Source organism: Ammodytes marinus (assembly GCF_949987685.1).
Source record: "Ammodytes marinus genome assembly, chromosome: 12".
NCBI lineage: Eukaryota > Metazoa > Chordata > Actinopteri > Uranoscopiformes > Ammodytidae > Ammodytes > Ammodytes marinus.
In genome coordinates, this window is record NC_137216.1 from 25,065,578 (window position 1) to 25,079,772 (window position 14,195).

The 14,195-nt window shown below is 39.6% G+C and overlaps 1 protein-coding gene across 1 annotated transcript in view; it reads left to right on the top strand.

The window, feature by feature from the left end:
* adcy5 (adenylate cyclase 5) overlaps window positions 1–9,089 on the top strand; it is a gene marked incomplete at its 5' end in the record, with an annotated part of 70,551 nt that extends 61,462 nt beyond the window's left edge. The window contains 8 exon segments of the mRNA XM_080038201.1: window positions 434–529; window positions 532–614; window positions 1,050–1,070; window positions 1,345–1,477; window positions 3,466–3,729; window positions 4,032–4,236; window positions 4,747–4,871; window positions 5,919–9,089. Of these exon segments, the coding sequence (XP_079894327.1) occupies window positions 434–529; window positions 532–614; window positions 1,050–1,070; window positions 1,345–1,477; window positions 3,466–3,729; window positions 4,032–4,236; window positions 4,747–4,871; window positions 5,919–6,047 (1,056 nt within the window). The 3' untranslated portion in view covers window positions 6,048–9,089.
* Between the last annotated feature and the right edge of the window lie 5,106 nt (window positions 9,090–14,195).

Consider the following 14,195-nt stretch of genomic DNA (forward strand, 5'->3'; position numbering starts at 1 on the left):
TAAGAATATCTTCTAAGGATTGCATGGTTTATTCTATGATTGATTTCAACAAGCAAGTTTAGAGTGGCCATGAAAGAAATGTAAGTAAGGCAAATGAGGCAGAACGTTTACTGCAATTAGTGGAAAACTCAGAGGAGGAATAAATTTGTCTGAATCGGTGAAGCCAATTCATTGAAGGCATTTCTGCAGGAAAGAAATGACCATCGTACATTGGTGACTAATCATGTTGATACTTAGATATGTCTGTTACAAACGTTTAGGCAGCTTCGTTCACCAAGTAGACCTTAGTGCTGCTGCGATTCTAGCGCAGAAGCTTAAAAATGCCATCATTAAAGACCAAGACATTACATCATATATAGTAGTGCACCTTTAACTTAGCCAAACAAATGTCTCTCTCTCTCTCTCTCTCTCTCTCTCTCTCCCCCTCCCTCAGTACTTCTCCTGCTGTGTGCTCCTGAGTCTCCTGGCCAGCTCAGTCTTCCTGCAGGTTAGCAGCATCGGTAAACTCTTCCTCATGCTCTTCATCGAGCGCTGCTCTACCTGCTCATCATGGAGGTTCCCAAAGTCTCTCTGTTCGACAACCAGGACCTACTGGTGCTGGCCATCAACATTGCGTGAGTCACTTCATCCCCCTCCAATTGTGTTTGTGTGTGTGTGTGTTTGTACTTGTGCAGGCATCTTTGTGGGGACCAGTTTTATCTTCTAACCATCAGAGTGAGGAATTTTTTTTAAAGTGAGGACATTTAGCCTGGTCCTCACTTATATAAAGGCATTGTGGAGGGGTAAAGACTTGGTTTTAAGGTTCAGGTTAGAATTCGGATTATATTACGGTTAGTGTGAGGGTTGGGGTTATGCATTTAGTTGTGATGGTTAGGGTTGACGCATTCCCTAGGCCCTTACAGCTAGGGAATGTGTCATGTCAATGACTGGCCGCAGAAAGATAGAAGTACAAGGGTGTGTGTGTGTGTGTGTGTGTGTGTGTGTACCTTTGACCGTGTGCATACGTTCTGATTGCTGATTGTCTCTTCTCTGCTCTCTCCCCCTCACAGTGAGCACATGAATGGAACAAGGTGAGACTGAACTTCTATTCCCACTAAGACCCAAAGCATCACCTCCGTTATCTGAATAAACTAATTGCGTCATTATCACTGTGCTGGCACCAATGTAACCTTAATGAACTGTGCTAACACTAATGTGCCAGGGTTTAGAGGGCAGCTTGTTGTCCTGTAACAGTGTCCCTACATGGTGTATAACTTTATGAAACACCCACATCTTTTATGAGTTGGTAGTTAATGGAATAGAACTTCTGAAAACCTGTGTGTGTGTGTGTGTTCTGACCTCCAGCTGTGTGGTGGACACCAAGGTTCCGCTGAAGATCATGACACCGGTGGTCATCACTGTCTTCGTTCTAGCCCTCTACCTTCACGCCCAGCAGGTGGAGTCCACAGCCAGGCTTGACTTTCTCTGGAAGCTGCAGGTTAGTGTGTGTGTGTGTGTGTGTGTGTGTGTGTGTGTGTGTGTGTGTGTGTGTGTGTGTGTGTGTGTGTGTGTGTGTGTGTGTGTGTGTGTGTGTGTGTGTGTGTGTGTGTGTGTGTGTGTGTGTGTGTGTGTGTGTGTGTGTGTGTGTGTGTGTGTGTGTGTGTGTGTGTGTCTGTGTGTGTGTGTGTCTGTGTGTGTGTGTGTGTGTGTCTGTGTCTGGAAGTGTATTCATCGATTTTCTCAACAGAAAACAGGCCAATAAAATGTAATTGTGGATGAATGTAATTTAATGCAATATCCTCCTAAGAGATTGCTAAAAGTTTGTGAATGGTTTTGGTTCAAAGATGCAAGACATCTCTAGGGAGCACTACAATATGTTGCCATCAAGAAAGACAATGTTTTCCCACTCCCCTTGGCCAGTTTGTGCACAATGTGTTCAATGTGTCTGTCCTTCTGAAAAAGCTCAAACATGGAAGGCGCAAAATTGTTTTGTCAGTGTAATACTGGTTTAAAAAATGCAGACAGTCAATCAACAAGAAAGGGATACAGGTGAAGAACCCTGGGGGAGCTCCACTCCTCCACTTCTGCGGTCTGCCCACTTTACAGTCGGGTTCAGTTCATTAAGGTTAACAAATGGATGCTGACAGAGGCTAAGAAAAAAACATCAGGATATGAGGGTTATCACTCAGTGTCCATTACAGTCTCAAGGAAAATATGCACTATTGCATGCATTTGCAGTGCATCACTATTCCACTCACACACTTGCTTTTTTTCCCTTCTCTGGCATCTGCCCATCCGGATCATATTACATAATACCAGCCTTATCAAAACAGACAAATACCAGCCGGCTGTGACTGAGAAAATATTTATTTAAAGGACTAATCTAACAAAAAAAAAAGCGATCTTTTGAATATTACATAGCTTCAAAAGTGACTCTGAAAAAGGACTGCAGCCGAAAAGATGAGCTGCTAAAAAGCCTTACGTAGCGTGTCTGGCTTTGTTGTGAAGAAAGTGTGAGTGAGTATGGATTGGAGGTAGAGAAGTGGATCATGCTGAAGGAGTGGTGTGGGGAGCTCCTGTGTGTGTGGACAGTTTGACACATTTATTTGTTGTGAGTGACTCTGGTTCTTAAATGGATTCCATTGTCACTCTCATGAATACAAACGGGCTACTGTTGTTCTGCTCGGACAAGGAACAACAGGCTAAAGAAACTTTTTGAAGCCGTCTTTCACGTCTCCGGGTTGTTGGAAAGTCAAATGATTTAAAGTAAGGTCGGCCTATTCATTTTATGATAAATGCCTTTTGCTGGCTGTGGTTGGGGAAGCCAGTCAATGGGATAAACAAGTTTTTAGTTTACAAAAACCTCTAAGCTGAGAGAGGGGGCCTTTATTTTCTAGCTCACTGCTGTCGCTCATGGTTTGTAGTCTTATCCTCAGAGTGTACGGTTGCACTATGTGAGGCTGTAATGCTCATTGTGAAGAATAACTAGTTTGTAAGGAGGATACAAGTTTAAGACTTAAGTCGTTTTTCTTATCTTACTGTAATTGTGCCAGCATTTTGACGTTACACTTTATCATCATATCGACTGGGAACCTTAAAGGAATAGTTCAACATTTTATCTATTGTTTTTGTTGCTGTCGGCGAAGGCAGTGTAATGCTTCCTATTGACTACCAGTATTTAGAGATGAGCGACCTTTGCCCATTTCTTCTTCAAAATTGCACACACGGGTAAAGCAATGGTTTCTGTTGCCTTGTCTTGAACCTGAGAGTGAGGCAACAAGTCCAAAAAAATGTTTTTTTAAATGTTGAGCTATTCCTTTAAACGCAGAGACTATTTCCAATCGATCTAGAATATATTGACCTACTGCTTGGGTGGGGCTATACATGAAAAGTCACCTAAGTCATTATGATTTCATGACAAATTTCATAATATATTTTTTTCCCGCTTAATTCCTGTATTGAACCGCCCCCTTTTTTTTTGCGTAGGCCACCGAGGAGAAAGAGGAGATGGAGGAGCTGCAGGCCTACAACCGGCGTCTGCTCCACAACATCCTGCCCAAAGACGTGGCGGCTCACTTCCTGCAGCGCGAGCGGCGCAACGACGAGCTGTACTACCAGTCCTGTGAGTGCGTGGCCGTCATGTTCGCCTCCATCAGCAACTTCTCCGAGTTCTACGTGGAGCTGGAGGCCAACAACGAGGGAGTGGAGTGTCTGCGGCTGCTCAACGAGATCATCGCAGACTTTGACGAGGTGAGGGGGTGGCCTGGGAACGGAGCTGGCTGGAGGTTGGGTGACTATGTGTGTGTGTGACTGAGGATGGAGGTCTGTGGCTGTCACGGTGGTATCCAATGACGTCAGTGTTTGAATGAAACAATCAACAGCTAACACTATTCTTATCCAAATGTGTTACATACTGTAATGTGCACTATGTAACTTTGGGTGCGTCAGAGAAGTGAACACAAACCCTTTTGAATGATATAAACTCTCTACATATTAAACCCTCCACTCTCTTTCTCTCTCTCTCTCTCTCCTGCCACCACCACCACCATCAGATCATCAGTGAGGACCAGTTCCGTCAGCTGGAGAAGATCAAGACCATCGGCTCCACCTACATGGCTGCGTCGGGCCTGAACGAGACCACGTACGACAAGGTGGGCCGCACGCACATCCGCGCCCTGGCCGACTACGCCATGAGGATGATGGACCAGATGAAATACATCAACGAACACTCCTTTAACAACTTCAAGATGAAAATAGGTGAGCTGCAGAATAATGAGATGGGGGTTGCTACGGTTGCTCGGGTGGATTTGATGCAATCTAACAGGGGAATCAGATTGAGAGTGAGATTGAGTGGTACGCCAATAAGGGCAACTGTTAAACTTCAGAAGAGAAAGTCTGACATTAAGTTGCCAAGTTGGAACGGAGGAGTCTTTTTCTAAACGGATTCACAGCACGGTAGGAAATTATTTTTTTTTTACCAGGGGCTTTTTTTTTTGTCTCTGTGAAATATGTATCAGGGGCATTTTTGGTCATTTCCAGGGCAAATGTATCAAATGTTTGGAAATATTGTGTTTTCTATATCAGGTATTATTGTAAAAAAAATAAAAAATAAAATGGATAAATAAAAAACTGAATACATTGTATACATTCTGTTATTCCAGTATATTTGTAAGAAACAAGTGTCAAATTTTCATTTGTCCAGAAGGCTTGGTGGTAGAAATTCAGTGCCTTTGTTTTTTTTTAAATATGTCTGTCTCCTTTCCTTAGGTCTTAACATTGGCCCGGTGGTCTCCGGGGTGATCGGGGCCCGGAAGCCTCAGTACGACATCTGGGGGAACACAGTGAACGTGGCCAGTCGAATGGACAGCACGGGAGTACCGGAGAAGATACAGGTAAAGTGAACTGACAAAATATTGGATCTCATAAGAAAAGTATCATTCCACCTAGTCAAGAGATATCAACTTAAATAAGAGATATTTAGATATTTTATATTTAGATGCTAGTCCGAGAATGTTACTTTACTTTTGAAAATCCAGATAACACAGCAAAATTATAAATAATGTCCAATCCATCAGATAAACACACATTATTTTTTTAATTTCTTTACATCCTATCTCTTACATTCATACGTGTTTTGAACAGTTATCTCAGAGACACATCAGCTTGGTGACAAACGCAAAACAACAACCTCTGAAAATCAACCTTTATTATAAGTACATAATGAAAAAAACCAGTGGAACCGTTTCAGTCCAACTGTTAGCATATTCACTTACTTTAAAATGAATCATTCAAACAGCATTAGAAGTTTTGTTATGCTCCGCTGTAATTTGGGTCAACGTCTGCCTCACATGGCTGGTGGCTGCATTTAGAAAAATTCGATTCGAGTTATGAAAAATTGTTAATTAAAAATCTTGATATTGCTTTGGCTCTATCAGATGTGAAATCATTAAAGCTCAATAACTCCTAACTACTTAGGACACAGATGAAATCCTCTCATTTTATTCATTTCCGTCTCATCTGCACCTTCAGAAAAACCATTTAAGCAAGAGCAAATATGAACCACTGCCTCCTAATGAACATTGAAAGGGACAAAGTGACAGCAAGACTGCGCCATTGATATGAGGATGTTGTAGCCCACGAGATTTCATCTATTTGTGGGCGATAATAATATTCAGTATCGAAATACAGACAAGCTGAGAGAAGAGACGAAAAGGCCTTTTAAACAGTATCTACATTCATTTGTCTGTAAATGTAAACTATGCAGAATGATAGATTAAGCATTCATCATTATTTCTAATTTGCTAATCACACATGAATGCTGACTGGGAGTCGAAGATAAAGTACAAAAAAATACATAGAAAAGTAGTTAACTTGAAAATGGAACCAAAAATGGAACCTGCCCCACTCACTGCTGCCTCCTCCCTCCCTCTGTCCATCAGGTGACCGCAGACCTTCACCAGGTGTTGAGCTCGTATAACTACACACTGGAGTACAGAGGCTTGGTCACAGTCAAGGGCAAAGGAGAGATGATGACCTACTTCCTCACTGGTGGACCACCCAGCAGTTAACCCCCAAACTATGGACAAACCAATGGACAAACTGGGGTATAGGCGTCTTTAACTACCGCCTCTGACACAACAAGACAAGCAGGCACATGGACCTCTGATAGCTTACGGTGGACTGGGAACAACCCTCTTCTCAAATCTTCTGAGGCCGTAAGGATGAGAGAATGCATCCTTAAGAGCTCAGCCTACGGAGTACACTACGAGTTGGGAGAGGCCGTAGCTTTGCCTGGTGTGCCATTGAGACCAAAGATCTCCAATCAGTGCGTAAAGGAAAGTAAAAGATGGATTTTGCCTGCTGTGGAAGTTCTAGGTCAGAAAAAAAGGACTAAAATGTTCTTGATGACATTTTGTATTTGTTTTTCTGAGGTTTTCAGACAAAACCTGCTTGAGGACATGAGCTACTATGTCACTTCCTGTCTTTTTTCTGCCTTTCTCCTGCTGTAGTGTATATGTACATGTAAAACACAAGACGGTTTTATGTGTGCGTATATGATTTCATGTACTGTAAGGCCTACGTCATACACTTTATGTCCAATGTTGTCAACTTGATAAAGGAACAAATCTCGAAAAGTGTGGACACTCACGGTCAGAAAGGCAGCACTATCCGTATCCACTATCTGGCATCTGGTATCAACGTCTGATCATGTTGGTGATTATAACAAATTGATGGAGGCAGTAGACAGTTGAGGAGGTTATATGGGCTACTGTATGTATACACAGAGAGGAAAAACACTTATGCAGTGTTTACAGAAATCTCTGCAAACAAAACTCAGTCACACGGGTGAAATCAAAAGAAGTCGCGCTACGGTATCAACAGCATATATACACACACACCACGAAAAACACAATGAGGATGTCAATGAAGAGGCTTTTTTTTCTAATCTTCGACATTTTTGTATTTTGACTTCGCAAAAAAAAACACCAAAACCCTATCAGATATTTTCAGATTCTATATTTTGTACATTAATATATTAGAGCTATCTATAATAAAAACAAACACCAATGTGTATTCAAGATGTACATACTGTATCGCTCACATGTCGGGATTGTCGGAAGAGTCCTCACCTTGCCTGGTCTTAGCGTATAGCGCTGCAGCTGAAGCACCGTTTAACTTAAGCCCTTTTTTTTTTCTTTTTAGCTTTCGTCATCGAATTGAGATTTTTCTTTCCCGATTTGCAGGAATTCAAGCGTTCAGTTGATTTTAGATGGCGTTTTTGGATTATTTCCTTCTGCTTGGGTGAAACTCTGGGTGAGAAATAGTGTTGTAATGACTAGAAGATGGGAAAATGCATCAGTCTTTTTGCACTCTCAGCAGTCCACCACTTCCTCCATCGCGCCACAAACCCCCCCTCTCTCACTCTTGCTCGCTCAATCAGATGGTACGACCCAATGAATGTCCAATGATCTCCGATGAGGCCTTTTAAATATGAACTCTATATACTGACGACTATGATGACGCTCATCCTGTGGACAGGTACAGACAAAGCCCATGTGGAAATGTGCCCTTTTTATCTGCTGTTTTTCTGTTCTGTTTTTGGTTTGTTTTTCGTATCAGAGGAGTTTTTTGTCTTCAGTATTACATCATTACTCAGCATGTCATCACATACACACACACTGTCGTTAACCTGGCGGGTTTTCATTGATTAGAGTGATTATTTTTTTCTATTGTGATGTTGTTACCAAACATTACAGCTGGTTCTGTTTGTCTTGGCTGAGTCACAGAGTAAGGTAAACAGTAAATGTCAGTTTTTGTTGATAAATCCTATGAAAAGACCAAAAATCAAACGATTTAACATTAAACCATATGTATTATAAAAGATAATTCAAACATGTCAGTGCAGCTGCTTAGCTCTGGTTGGCTTACACACTCTATGGGTTTGACTTCATTTATTTTTGTTAAACTGCTAGCCGTCAAAGGAAATTGTACTATACTGTTTGTTAGGCAGAAACATAAGTTAACAGGTTTAAAAAATAAAATAAAAGTTTATGATCATTTGAAAAATAATCATGCAGTTCCATTTGAAAAATTATCTGATTTATTGATCATTCAAAGTCAGAAGTAGGGAATAGATTAATGAACTAACCTTAAACTTATTTTTAAGTTTTATTATTAAGGAAGTTATAATAGCTTTATTTATTTTAATTTCACAGTGTAAACGTTAATGATGGCAGCTCCATTACAGTGTCCATGTTTATGTTAATGGTGCAACTTGTCACCCAGTGGCTCATTAAGCTCTGACAAATCAGACACATAAGGAGTACGATATATCAGGGTCTTGCTCCAAAGGTTATACAGTCCTTGTTTGTATAATCAATTCATTCATGATTCTGGTCTTTTCATAAGATATATAAGACATATTAGCACCAGCATATTATTAAATGTTGTTGGCTTTGCTTTAAAGGTGCAGTCAGGAATTCTAGAAAATGCTTGTCAGAAAACAAATCCAGTGTTACACAGCCTAGTTACGGGAATGTTGCTAGCTATGGTGGCCCCCTTTGTTAACCCATTTACAGAGCCTAGGCTGTGTATTAACACCAGATTTATTTTCAGCACTCACACTGTATGGACAGGTAGCGGATTGTGAGGAGATATTCACTGATTTTGACAAAAAGTGATTTTGACAATAAGCCTTCTCCAGAATCGCTGACTCCACCTTTAAGTTTCGCGTATAAAATGGTAGAGAGAAACTTGACACTTGGTCCAAATGTTTTGCATTGAGCCTGTGGAATGAAAATAAGCTTGCACTTGTTTAATGCACTGTACTGCTGCAACCACCACCACTAAACATCTGACTCATTGAATGCAGTGCCATCCTACGCCCACGATTGCCCCATTTTCTACTGCTAATTGCACAGGAATGTGCCATTTGAAAACACCAAGGGGGGCTACAGCTGAGAATCCTTGGGGATGACTCTGGTAAGGTGACAGTGAGGGAGCCAGCATTTGTGACAAAAACAGCTTCTAAGACAAAACCGTGGGTTGTTTTTGTTGTCATGCCAAACACTATGCTCTTTTTTTTTGTTACTGTCAAATAAACTCCTGATATGTAATTACATGACTTCCGCTGAATTCTTTTTCAGTCTTATTATCAGCATGTGTCTTCAACTCTCCAATGGATTTATATTTATGCCTACAGGCTGTCATTTTAGGATATTAATATTGTACCAAAAACACTGCATAGATAGAAGCTCATCTTTTATCCATTACTAGACTTCAGAAGTATGTGGACACTGTGTAGTCTTGGCAAGGCCCCTTACAGTTCCAGTTCAGAATATCTTTATGCTGAAGTATACACTGATGTTTTGGACATTAGAAAGGATGTTGTGCTCTTTTGTTTTAATATGACAGTGCCACCATGCACAAAGCAAGCTCCACATATGCTCAACAATTGCATTCCTTCGGCATGAGCTGGTGTGCGTGAATTTTGGATGTTCATGCATCTCACCAACAGATGGCAGCAGCACCACATCACTTGGTTTATACATGGGGACACTTTTCTTTTCATCATTACAGTTTGTATATGATTGAAGAGATGGAAGCAAAATGCTAATCTGCTGATTAGCACCACCACGAGTGTGACTTTGTCTATTACACAGCTTTAATATCTATATTTATACTGAAGTCAAATCACTGGCAATTACTCGGAATAAGACTAAATTAGGGTTTTGGTTGATAGCTAATTCAATAGCTCGTGATGTGCATTTAAGTAGCAGTGCTCGACTAATTTAAGTGGAATCTCTCAATTTAAATGAAGCATCTTAAGACTTTAGAATTTTAATGATGCGAGGAGCGGTCAGTAATGGAAATAAAAGCCACTGTACTGAAGGCACTATAGGCAGGATGAAAAACTTGGCTAAGAAAAAATGCATTTACATGTTTCACTTTTCTGTAGCACCTTGTAGCTTGTCTTATTTGACGCATGATTCCTGCTGTTCTGGGTTTGTACCCTCATGGTTGAATGCCCGTATTGGAAGTCTCTTTGGATAAAAGTGTCAGCTAAATTAAACTTAATTTAATGATAACAGCGTTTATTGGCTTTTCTCAGGGGGGAACCACACCTTTAAACAAAACCTTCAGAAACTAAAACTTAATGATTTTGACCCTTTTTGAACAGCCAACCTGTGAGCCCCAGACTGTGTGAGCTTTGCCACCTGAGAATTATTAGCACTGAAATACACTCGAAATTGTGATGAGTTCAAATTGTGCTTGAGGTAATCTGCAATTTGCATCTGCAACATCCACTTTGCCATAACAATCCACTTCCTGCTCAGGCAAAAAAATATCCCTTCTCCATTAATCTACATCTGGAGGAAATTGCAGTTCCTTATAATGAGGCAGCCACAAATAACATCAATTATAATAATCATATTCATAATACCTCTTGAGCCATTACACTTGTATAAGAAAAACATGGTGCCTGAAAAGTCTTTCAGCTGCTTCAGAATCATGAGGAAATATTCGCTTGTTGCTCCAAAAAGAAAAAAATTGTTTTAGGGGGAAACTCAGCACCAGGGCTCATTCACTGTATGCTGGAGGCGCCAGTCTCCAAGGTTACATAAATAATTAACTTTGAATTATGAAGGAATTGGATCTGATATCATACTTATCACAGGATATTTTGAATCTTAAAATCTTTCTCATCATATGCCTCATTAATCCCCCAGCAGTGTTATGATAAAAAAAAAGACCACATTCAAGTTTTTATAGAAGAATGGATATCATTGTAATGGTAAAGTCTCAAGATGTGTTTAATATTCACTGTTCCATATCTGCTGCTGTGAAGAAACAATGAGTTGTAATACAAGAGCAGATATGTTTCAACTGGACTGAAGAGGACAAGATCAAATTATGATGAATCAATGCGTCTTCGCAACAGAAAATGGACAAAATTCAAACACTTCCCTTTTCAAATATGCTTTAAATCCAGTGTTCCAACTTCCAAAACATTTTTAATTTCATTTCCCAGGTCTTTATTTTTTCATAATATGTATGTCTTCTTATCATTACTGGTAACTGTAAAAAGTTTGATATTACACACTAGTAGTGTGTGAAATACAACAATTTTAAATGTAAAAAAACAAAACATTAAATAAGCTTTCAGCAGTTCATCCCCAAGATAATTTTTTTTTCAAATGTGAATAAATCAGTATACAAAAGCCTGCATTTCACACATTTACTGTAACCATGGTGGAAGAGGACTAATATGTGAACACAAACTGTATGAGTCAGTGAAGCCCTATACTGGAAACCAATCAAGTCTGAGACATTTTAATGAAGAGAGCGATTAGGTCATGTAGGTGTGGTGCCGCTGTGTTGGAAAGCAGAGAACATTCAGAGAGCAACAACCATGAATCATTTCAGGCTGAAAAGTTGCAGCGGTCCCACGACAGAGCTGGAGTGCAGATGCCAGATGGACACGGAGTGGAGCTGTGTGGCTATAATACTGCTCTTGACTTTTAACTTATTTAAGTGTGTGTGTGCCTGTGTGTGTGTGTGTGAGAGAGAGACTGAGACAGAGAGAATATATAGAAAAAAAACATCATGACACAATGGCAGAAATGTTGCGCATCACATGGAAAATAAACAATGAAGACATGACTCATTTTCTACCATATTTGTTTTTTTTCTATTATTTGTTGTGAAAGATGCAGGAAGCCAGAAAATCTTCCTATAAAAAAGCTCATACAACTTATAATGAAGGATGTTTTTTTCTCTCCGGGCCATCATTATGTTACTTGTGAACAAGGGTTCCCACAAAAATGTTCAAACTTTTCCAAGACATTTTACCCTACTTCCGTAATCTTATTTAAAAAGGTGCACCTGTTTGGGAATCATATGACTCAATAATGCTGTGTTTTCTCTTGAGAAATGGCTTATATTTGTCGTTCCAAACACGGTCACTTCCCAGGCATTCTTGTAAATAAGCAAGCAGGCGCAATTTTTAAGCAATAGTAAATCAAGGAACTATTTTGCATAATGTTAGACGTGTTTTGGAATTTGTATGAACATGCTTTAAAACACCAGCGTAACATTTGTGTAAATTCAAAAATATTCCGAAACCTGAAATTAATTCCAAACAATCTCCAGGCCTAAAAAAAATTGTAATGACCATTGGAACCATGTACACTGCTAGCATCCATTACAAAGGCGGTGGATGAGAGAATGAGATTTTCTCTTTATAAGTCTCTTTATCATCCAATGATTGTTTTGTTGTAATTGGTGTGTACAGGCCCCCTTCAGCAGTAAATAGCTCCTTGAGTGAGCTAGCACATTTAATCTCTCCATATGTAAATAGAGAGGTCATTATGATGGGTGATTTTAACATTGACTGGCTTTCTGGTGCCTCTGAACCTTTTAAAGAAATATGTAGCAACCTAAATCTTACACAAATAATAACTGAGCCCACAAGACCAAATCTAAAAAACCCAGCAAAATCAACTTTGATCGATTTAATATTATCAAATCAAAGCAATAAAATAGTTTCTGCTGGTGTCTTTGAGCTTGGAATCAGTGATCACTGCCCGGTGGCCTGTATCAGAAGTATTCATCTTAAAAAATCTCAACCCAAAATCATCATTAAGCGTAATTTTAAAGGTTTTAACGAGCAAGCATTTTTAAATGAACTCTATCAAAGTGACATTCATCTCACAAGTGAAATATCTGATGTGGAATTGGCCTTAGAATTTTTCACCAATACTTTCTCCTCCATTTTGAACAAGCATGCACCCCTTAAAAAGCACAGAGTAAAAAATAGATCAAACCCCTGGTTCACAAATGAATTGTCCGATATATTTGCAGAGAGAAATAAAGCATGGTCCCTAGCTAGACGCTCTGGTGAAAACTCCAAGTGGACTGCTTTCAGACAAATCAGAAATAGGTGCATATCCATGGTTAGGAAAGCTAAATCAGACTACTACCTCGAACTAATTTCAAACTGCTACTCCAACCCTGCACTATTTTGGAAGGCTGTGAATTATAACAAAAACAATTCTAGCACTGTTCCCAGTCAGTTAAAAATAAATGATCATATTTTAAATGATCAGAAAGAAATTGGTTTAGCTTTCAATAAACACTTTATAGCTGCTGGTAAACTCTTTCACAATGGAGTATCCACGCCTTCTACGCCTACCACCACGAGAAATAAAAATAGCATACCACCTGTCTCTAAAACTCCTCTTTTCAGCCTTGTTCAAGTCCCAACAAGTATTGTTGTAGATGCGCTTCTTGCCATCAACCCCAGGAAGTACATGGGAGAGGACAATTTGGACCCATTTTCAATAAATCTCTCTGCACTTATCATATCAAAACAAATAACCCATATTTTTAATCTTTCCATCTCTTCTGGTATTGTTCCTAAAGTCTGGAAAAAAGCTCACGTCATTCCATTACATAAAGGGGGTGACAAAAGTGATCTTAACAATTACAGGCCAATTTCCAAACTCCCATGCCTGGCAAAAATTCTAGAATCAGTCATTAATACTCAGTTGAAATCCTTTTTATCCAGTGCTTCCATTTTGAGTCCATTTCAATCTGGTTTTAGGGCAGGCCACAGTACTATATCTGCTGTCACTTTGGTCTTAGACAACATTGTTACAGCTATCGATAAAAAAATGCACTGTGCAGCACTTTTTGTTGATCTGTCAAAAGCTTTTGATACTTTAGATCACCATTTGCTTTTAGAGAGGCTGCATGAAATTGGTTTTGATTATTCTACATGTAGCTGGTTTAGGGACTATCTCTCTGATAGACAGCAGTCAGTTAAGCTGGGAAGCTACCAAACTGAGTTTTTAACAGTTACAAATGGTGTTCCGCAGGGCTCAATTTTAGGTCCAGTCCTATTCACAATTTATATCAATAACATTGTTTCATCACTACAAAACTGCCATGCCCATTTGTATGCTGACGACACTGTACTGTATTGCATTTCTGATTCAGTGCAACAATCTGTTCAGAACCTACAGAGCTCTTTTAACACCCTGCAGAACTGTCTAGTGGATCTCAGGCTTGTCCTTAATATAGAAAAAACAAAATATATGTGCTTTTCCAGAGCAAGAATTACACATTTTAATGATCTTATTATTCACACAAATAATGGATCTCATATTGAAAGAGTCACTGAATATAAATATCTTGGCATCTGGATAGATGAA